General features: G+C 44.0%; 1 protein-coding gene across 4 annotated transcripts in view; it reads right to left on the bottom strand.

Moving 5' to 3' along the window:
- Window positions 1-213: 213 nt before the first annotated feature.
- WSB2 (WD repeat and SOCS box containing 2) overlaps window positions 214-9,408 on the bottom strand; it is a 52,318-nt gene continuing 43,123 nt past the window's right edge. For all 4 annotated transcript variants that reach the window (XM_006151564.3, XM_006151566.3, XM_006151563.3 and 1 more), the window contains 5 exons: window positions 6,375-6,475; window positions 3,610-3,782; window positions 2,848-2,958; window positions 2,596-2,703; window positions 214-1,642 (listed from right to left, as the gene is read on the bottom strand). In XM_006151564.3, the coding sequence (XP_006151626.1) occupies window positions 1,480-1,642; window positions 2,596-2,703; window positions 2,848-2,958; window positions 3,610-3,782; window positions 6,375-6,475 (656 nt within the window). In that variant the 3' untranslated portion in view covers window positions 214-1,479. The remainder of the gene's footprint in view (window positions 1,643-2,595; window positions 2,704-2,847; window positions 2,959-3,609; window positions 3,783-6,374; window positions 6,476-9,408) is intronic.

The following is a 9,408-nucleotide window of genomic DNA, read 5'->3' as shown; positions in this document are numbered from 1 at the left end:
AGACTCGAACCGTGGTCAGCCACATGGGAGTCCAGCACCTTAACCACCATGCCACTTGCTGGCCCCTGTATTTAGTATTTCAAAATAACCATAAAATTAAAAACTCCAGCTCCCCTCCTATTACTTGTTTTAAGAGGTAATTTATTTTTTTTTTAATGGGAAAAATGAAACAAAAGAGCCATAAGCTTTTAACTCTTTTTTTTGTTTTTTGTTTTTTTTTTTTTTTTTTCCTTCAATGAAAGCCTCTCACTTTGGAAACAAACTTTTTCTTCACACAACAAAGGTTTGGTAGAGGGGACTCCTCTACTCTCTTAGGAAGTTGTACAATGTTACACTGGCCTCCATAAAGCACCAATTAAGAAAGCTAAAAGAATAAGATGTTGACATTTCCTTTAAATAATTTAAAATATATTAAATTTTCCTAAGGCAGATTTTGTTAGAATGAGGTGTCTGGATTAGATAACTACATGCCACTGAAGGAAAACAGTACTTTTAAGGAGCTATTTTTGTTTATGGGGAGAGTTGAAACTGGCTGATTAATCCAATGAGGTTAAGCAGCACAGATAGATCTTGTATTAATACATACGAGAATCAGCCGAAAGATGACATGACCACACCAATTCTTCACACAATTAAGACACATCTTCACAACTGTTCAATGTAAGCACTATGGTCTTTAGATAACCATCGAGAAAAACAGTTGTACCTTAACATCTGTTGAGAAAATAACAAATAAATATGATGCTAATACATGGCAACTGACAACTCAGTAGCCATCAGTCATGCAGTTTAGGAGTTAACATCCTCGTATAGTCCGACACACAAATTTGTCATTTCCTGCACATGCACACCACGGCTTACACAAACAACAGAAAGCCAGTAATAGTGTCTCTATCAGGAGCACGACCCTTGATTCACTTGCCATTTAGTTAAGCTAAATGAATACCTACAGCAAACAGCTCCATGAAAACTGTCCCACCAGTCCGAGGTGAACCTGAGCAGGGACAGCCAACTTCAAGCCCCTGGGACCCTGGCAGGAGAGAACTCTCAACACTGCTACCACTGTATCCCAACACAAGAGAGAGGGACTAGGCGGAAGTCCAACTTCCCCGGTTAGGGAAGATACACTTCTCTGCCACTAAGGAGAGGCTCAGGAGGCCTGTTTACTTTTGCTTCCAACAACATGGATAACTGCACTTGGAATCAAAACAACTAGAGACTTCAACATATGCCGTTCATGACTGGATTGAAGGTTTCAGGTAAGGCTCTGTCACCATGGAGTGGAATCTAAGACTGACTTTCACATGCCATGGGAGAAAAAAAATCCATGGCTAGTCCACTGGGGTCTGTTATGCTACATTCTATTCACAATCCCAAAGAAATTCGATTTCAATCCAGGACCAGATGTTTGGCCCATTATTCCAGCTACTCCTTTGCCAGGAAGTTTTATCACTACAAAGAAAACAAGGTATGCAGTGTTTAAAAAGTCCTGTATGTGAGAAATTCTTTCATTTTCTTGGGGATTGGCAGTGCTAGGACTTGGTAGGTCGTCAGGAAACTTCGCAGGGCTTTCCGGCATAAGTGCTTCAGTGAAGATAGGACCCTAGGAGCTGTCCAGAACTGGACGTGGCCATCTCTTGTCCTGAAATGAAACAGAAGCCAGGGCTGCATGAAGACTCTGGAAGTATGTAAGAGGACTTCAAAAAGGTCATGGGAAAATGAAATTAAAGTATGACTTTGGATGCCAAAGAATTATGAAATTCAAACAATTCAAAAAAAAAAATCTGCGAAGTTTTTCATGACCGTTACGTACTGTGCTTTTGCTAGGACAGTAACATTTTTACTTTCACTTGAAACGGGAGAATACAGAGTGTGAAATGCAGCCCTGAAACTGGATGGAAATGGATGTAAAAGCTGTGGTGCTGAATAATTAAGGCTGCTGAAGAGATTCTAAGAACTTAAAATGCTTCTGATGCCAAAGTGCTCTCAGCATAGCGCTTTCTAAATCGGACTCTGCAAATTTAAGAGGGAAGAATGCCACCTACAGAACCACAGCTGTCACCTGTACAGTACATGGGTTCCCATATCTGCTCTGCACCTTCATTTATGCTTCCTAATGGACTTGGACCATTAAGTGGCAGGAGCTGTAGATCTACAATGACATTTAGGTTAAGTATTAAGAGCAAATGACAGGGCCAGTTGATAGTGTGGTGGTTAAGGTGGTTGGATCTCAAATGGCTGACTGTGCAGTTCGAGTCCTGGACCCAGCAGCTAGAAACCACCACACAATTGTACGTGCCCAAAATCCCAGGAGGAGAATAGGAAAGGGATTATGGTGTGGCCATTGCCCATGGCCATTGCCCATGGGGACTGTTTTCTCTCTTTAGTGAACACAAACACACCTTCTAGTAAAAACAAAAAAGGAAAATGATATGCCGTAATGACAGAACAGAATATCTGAAGTTTACATAATCTTGGATTTCCTTTAAGTGTTCCTCACAGGCAAGAAAATTCTAGATGCCTTCTTTCTTTACAGAGCTACGTGGTCTACTCAGCAGAAACAGCTGCCCATCTGTTCAGCTAATAGATACATACCCTGTGGCAATAACTCCACCATGTGGAAAAAATGTGCAGCAGAGGCCATTGGTCATAGGAGCAAATGCAATCGGAGTTTTCAGTTCCAGGGCCCAGATCCTGAGGAGTCTGCAAGAGAGAAAGTGAGCGGGAGGGTGGTGGTGGGTGAAGTGGTACATTAGCTGACCCCCAGGACCCTGGGCCAGATAACGAGGGTAATGCTGTAATTACTTGCAAGCATTTGCTCGGAGGCCACACAGAGATTGCTATTACCTGTCATCTGCCACTGTGGCAAGGAACAAGCCTTCTGGAGAGAAGCACACAGACCGCAAGGAGCTAATGTGGACATCACTGTCATCCATGGGGGGGTCGAGCTGGGTGTGGCTGGGAAGGAAAGAAACAGGATGGTAGGCCTGGCCACTCTGCTCCATCTCCCCCCACCCCGGGGTATGAGAAGGCTCAAGAGCTATCTTGTGCCCCTTATGGAAAACCCTGCGATTCTCAGACTAGAAAAGTCTGAGAAGGGGTTGAAGGGTTACTAACACTTCCTTGTGCTAATTTCCTTATGTAAAGTAGGTCAGCGTTTGCTTTAATGCCACAGTGCAAACTCGAATTCTTTTTTCGACTAAGATATATGATAATTATAGGACTGCCTATTATTTGCTTCAAAAAACGACAGTGACAAAGGAAAAAAGTAGACCCAGTTTGTGAGAACATGAAAATTCACTTTAGAAATGACAGTTTCAAAAAGAGGATGGTTCTGAACTTGTTACTACAGTTATTAGTAAGTGGAAATAAAGAGTCACTTTGAGGTTTCATAATGCCAAATCCAAATTGTACACACAGCCTCCTAGGTTTGGAGGCTTGACAGCAAAAACTCTTGCATGCACTCCAGCGCCTCAGAGAAGCCCTGACTATACTATTTATCCAGGTTGTCCATTCGCGTATCCCAGACTGGAAGAGGGACACATTGAATCCCAGCTGGTTTCCCATTAGTCACCCGCTAGAAAGTAATAGGGGGGATTCAGTCCTTACTGCAGTGACCTCAGCCTTTCGCCAGTGTAGGGGTCCCACATAATCACGTTGGTATCATAAGACGCCGTGACGAGCAAGGCAGAGTCAGGAGAGAAGTCACAAGATACAACACTGCTTTGGTGGCCCTCTAACTTCCGGATTAATGTGTAGGACCGCATGCTCCACAGAAAGACCTATGGAAAGTAACAGGGTCTGGTTAGGACAGAAAGTGTTCAGGATTCCAGAGCCAGTGGCAAGTACAGCATCCCCTCCTCGGGCCTAGCAGCCAGGGAAAGCTGAATTCTCCACTCCCCTTTTCTATAGCTCTTCCAGAACTTACCACAGGTTTAAATTAAGTAGAGCTGATTATTATTATTATTATTATTACGTATTTGCCATAGAACAGATGCAATTGCTGGAAACAGAGAGAAAAGTGAGAAATCATCCCCCAGAGGGGGATGGCCATGCCATAATTCCTTTCCTCCACTCTCCTTTGGATTTTGGGTATGCATGCACATGCTCCTAGTTTCAAGTCGCTGGGTCCCAGACTTGAACCAGAGTTGGCCATGGGAGAACCAGCATCTTAACCACTATACCACCTGCTGCCTAGGAACTAAATTCGTTTTTAAAAATTATTTTATTTATTCATTCATTTATTTTTAATTTGGCCAGAGAGAGAGAGAGAGTGAGGGAAAGTGAGACAGCAAGCCAATAGGTCCAGGACTTGAACTGTGGTTGGTCAGGTGGGAGTGTCCAGTGCCTCAACCACGTCACCTGCTGATCCCCATAACTGAATTCTTGAGACATTTAACCAAGGGACCTGCTCCAGGGACTCACTTTGATAGAACATAAACCAGATGATCCCTAGGAAGACTGCTGGCTGAAAGAGACCCAAAGAAGTTCTGAGTTCTGCTTCCAAAACCCTGTTTTCTAACAAGGTAGTACATGCTGATGGAGACAGACTTAAGCCAAGTGCTATCTTATTCCACTTAAAATCAAAAATAGAGTCCAAACTGCATGTCACAGTTGGTAGCATACTGGACTGGGGAGCTGGAAGTCACAACACTGAATGGTTCAAGTCCCCAGCCTGGCTGGCCTGAAATCTACCAGGCACGCACATGCATGCCCAGGACCCTGGGAAGCTGGAGGATTGGAAGACCGGGGCTGCAGCAGCCTCACTAGGCTCCATGGAGAGTGGTCTTCTATAATAAACAACACAAACAAACAAACAAAAAACAAAGAAAACAAAGCAAAAAGCAGGGGTGAAAAGTAAATTCCAGGGCCATCTGCAAAGCAGCGGCAACCTGCCAAGCCGTTTTACAATATCCCCACCTCTCTCTCTCTCTCTCTCGTGCACACACACACACATGAGCTCATGGAACCATGGAAATCTGTCCCAAGACTACCTCTGACCTAATTTATCACTTTAAAACTTTTCTGACAATCATTAAAGACTGGCTTTTATTTTCTTTCCTTTAAGAAAATTGTTGCTTTCACATAGTTCCAAACCTCAAAAGAATGATTAACCACTTAGGTTGTACCCAGCAGTGAACTCATAACTTTCCTGTCAGTCATTGCAGATGGCTCAATGCAAGCATGAAATTCAAACAAACTGTTCCCAAATATCCTGGGTTTCTAATACTTTTTTTTTTTTTCCTTCAAATTGTAACAAGGCACATGCACTTGCTAGAGAGAGAAAGAGAAAGCATCTTCACCAGACAATCCCTTTTCCCTTTCTCTACCTCAGTGTGATCTGGGGCATGCACACACATGCACCCAGTGTTTTTCAAGCCACTAGAGCTGGCAATTGGACAGTGGTCAGCCGTGTCAGATTGACTCCCTCCTCCACCATCGGGCTATGAGGCCAACTCTTTTTTTTTTTTTTTGGAAAGGTTTTTGCTATAGGGCATGTGCGCTTGCCAGAGAGACAGAGAGAGAAAGTGAAAACCCAGCCCCCAAGGGGGATGGCCACATCACAATCCCTTCTCCTCCATTCTCCTCTTGGGATCTTGGGCATGCACACACACAGGCCCGGCGTGAGTTTAAGCCACCAGGTCTGGGACTTGAACTGCAGTCAACTACATGGGAGTCCAGCAACATAGCCATTATGCTAACTGTTGATCCCTGCCGCCCTTTTTTTCTTTTTTTTCCCCAACTCTTCTTTTAAAAAAATGCAGAATTTCAGGACAAAATTCAACAAGTATCTGACTTCGTGATTTGAATTAGAAATCCTAATCAGAAGGATAGCTGAAATTTGGATCCGCATGTGAGTTGAAACTTAAGACTCCAGGGGAGAAGAAATTTAAAAAGCAGTGCCTTGGGACTAGCAGGTGGTGTGATGGTTAGGGCGCGAGACTCCCACATGGCTGACAGGAGTTCTAGTCCTGGACCTGGAGGCTTGTTTTTCCACTTCCCCTCTTATCTCTCTCTCTCGCATATGCCCTGTAACAAATCATTATTAAAAAATAATGAAAATAGTAAAAGTAATTCTTTAAAAAAAAAAAAGCAGTGCCTTTCCCATTTTGCAAAAAAAAACCAGCCCTCTAGTCATGAGAGATCCACTTCCAAATACTACCTCCTGGTCCTTGTCCAAGAGCAAATCAAAAGGGAGCCCTGCAGGAGTAGCCACAGCCCACGGTGTGCCTTCTGTTGGAGCCAATCTGCAGATGGGCTTTGAGGACACAGGTTTATTTACCCTCAAACATACAAGGCTGATGCTTCAGACCTCCAAGTGTCACTGCACTATAAAGCTAGAAAGGAGATGACGCTTGGCTTTGGAGACTCACCGACTTCTCTCCAGCTGCAGAGCACAGCATGCTACAGTCCGGGGAGATGGAGCAGCAGTAAACCCACTGCAGGTGGCCCGATAACACCTGAATCTGTTTACCTGGAGAAAAAAGAAGTCAACTGTCAGCCAACCCTGGAAACAGCAAAGCAGGAATACCAAAGAACTGGCAGTAGTGGCCCCAGCATCCAGCATAACCATACAGCTCTTTATCAACTGGGCCAAAATTCCAATCAATAAAGAGAAAGAGGGGCTGGCAGGTGGTGGGGTGGTTAAGGTTCTGAACTCCCACATGGCCAACCATGGTTCGAATCCCAGACCTGGCAGCCTGCATTCTAACTTTCTCTCACTCTATCCCTCTCTGGCCAAATTAAAATAAATAAAGAAATGGATAAAGAAAGTTAAATAAAATAATTCTTAAAAAAGAGAGAGAGAGAAAGAAACAGGACAGGACTTGTCATTTAAATACCTACAATCTAGGGACCAATAGTTAGCATATTGGCTATGTCGCTGAACTCCCATGTAGCTGACTGCGTTCGAGTCCCGGACCTGGTGGCTTAAACTCACGCCGGGTGCATGTGCATGCATGCCCAAGATCCAGAGAGGAGAATGGAGAAAGGATTGCAGCATGGCCATCCCCCCTGGGGGTGATTTCTCGCTTTCCATCTCTATGTCTTTCTGGTGAGCACATGCGCCATATAGCAAAAACTTCTCAAAATAAATAAGTAAACACCCATAATCTATTAGTATAATATTCTATCTAATGCTACCAGGAAATAATTATCTACGGCTACCCCAGAATGGAGAAGGAATAAGCCAACCAGAAAAAAGAAATTACGTTTTTTAAAAGTTTGGGGTTTTATTGGGCTCAGTTTAAGAATCATTTTATTTTTATTTATCACTATTATTATGTTTTAATTTGCTGCAGGGCATTTGAGAGAAAGAGACAGAGATGAGAAAGCAAGCCTCCAGGTCTAGAACTCGAACTGTGATCAGCCATATGGGAGTTCAGCTCCTTAACCACCATGCCACCTGCTGGGCCAGAAAATAAACTCTTTTTATAAGCCTGTATCTGGTCATATATAGCAATTTATGAAGTTTATGTGTACATGTGAACTATATCTATAGAGATATATCTATACATATATCCAATAAATATAAATATACCTATCTATATATCTGTAAGTTAGTGAATGTCTCAAAGTCAATCAGTTTCTTCAGCTGTCAAATCTCTGTGTTATGAGTATTAAGTTAAGGAAAGCCAGGCTGGTAGGGTAGGGCCAGGTCCCTAGAAACACAACTTCCTTTACCACCTCGCCTTGAAAAGCCCTAATTATTGGAGTAATCCAATCTCCCAAGTCTCAGTCCCTTGGCCACCTTGCCCTCCCATCCCAAACATCAGATGATTTCCAAAGTCACTGCACACACATCCCTTAGACCAGTTGCTGCGTAGTCTCAGGAGCGCGACACTGGAAGTGCTCTGGCTTTGAGAGGCTCCCTGTTAGCAAGCCTGCCTGAGACTGTGTGGTTCCAAGGTTCACAGGAATGGGCAGCAACCACCTGGAGTTCTCTGGTGATTAGACAACTTCAGGTGAGACAGTGAAGTACCTCCTCAGTCATCTGTGTAACAAGCCACTCTGGACTGAACGTCTGTGTCACCTCCAAATTGCTATGGAAGCCCTAATCCCCAGTATGATGGTATTAGGAAGTGGGGCCTGTGGGAGATGATAAGGTTATGAGGGTGGAGCCCTTACTAACAGGATTAGTGCTCATATAAAAGGGACCCCAGGGAGTGCTCTTGCCCTTTCTGCCTCGTGGGGACACAGCAAAAGGACGGCTGTGTATGAACCAAGAGCAGGACCTCATCTGATGACGAATCTGCCAACACTGTGATCTTGGACTTCCCAGCCTCCAGAACCATGGAGAATTTTGGCGTGAAAGCCACCCAATTACACTATTTGTTGCACCAGCCCGAGGTGCCTATGATACAAGCTACCAGACTCATTTCTAAGAGGCAGGACGCTGTCCCCTCCCGTGGCTGTGTGAAGCTGGAACAGCATAGCTCTGAAAGCGGCACTGATGGCTCCGACAAGAGCATTATGGGAATGTGTGTGCCTCTTTATGAATGTCCTCTTGGCCATTTCCTCCTTCCCTTCCCTCCATCTTCAGGCCTCCACCCATTTTTTTTGGGGGGAGAGGAACATGGCAATCAATTCCCCAGTACTCCATCACCTTTCCAGTTAAGGAACAAAACCAGAGATGTGTGTAATTCTTTACTGGGCCACACCTGTACATAGCCTGCTGAAGGCAGACTCCATAAAGCTGAACCTCCTGAAAGAATTATTCTAGAGAATTATTCTTGTCTGAGAGTATTATTCTGCTTCAAAAAGAAAATCTTTATTTCTAACAGGAAATACTCAATGGGGACTTGTAGATCAGTGGTTTTTGATCTTGGGGGGTTCTGCCCTCCAGAGGACATCAGACAATGTCTAGAGACTTTTTTTTTTGAGAGACTTTTGTTATAGGGCACATGTGCTTGCCAGAGAAAGCGACAGAAAGAATACACCCCCAGGGGGGATGGCCATGCTGCAATCCCATCTCCTCCATTTTCTTCTCGGGATTTTGGGCATGCACACACATGCACCAGGCTTGAGTTTAAGCCACTAGGTCCAGGACTCGAACTGTGGTTAATTATGTGAGAGTTCAGCACGCAACCATTATGCCATCTGCTGATCCCTAGAGACTTATTTTGTTGCTACAATGGAGAGGATGCTGCTGACTCAAATGAGTAGAGGCCAGGGATGCTGCTCAAGACCTTAGGACACACAGGACAACTGCAAGATAGGACCTAGTCCCAGATGTCAGCATCATGCAAGGTGAGATAATCTATTCTAGATTGTGTATTTTCTTTTTAATTTTTAAAGAATTATTTTACTTTACGATTTTTGAAAAAAATTTGACCAGAGGGACCAGCAGTTAGCGTAATGGCTATGTCGCTGGACTCCTATGTAGTCGACTGTGGTTTTGCTGGGCCC

This window comes from Tupaia chinensis, unplaced genomic scaffold, assembly GCF_000334495.1.
Source record: "Tupaia chinensis unplaced genomic scaffold, TupChi_1.0 Scaffold000320_1, whole genome shotgun sequence".
Taxonomy (NCBI): Eukaryota; Metazoa; Chordata; class Mammalia; order Scandentia; family Tupaiidae; genus Tupaia; species Tupaia belangeri.
This window is presented reverse-complemented; position numbering and strand designations above follow the sequence as displayed.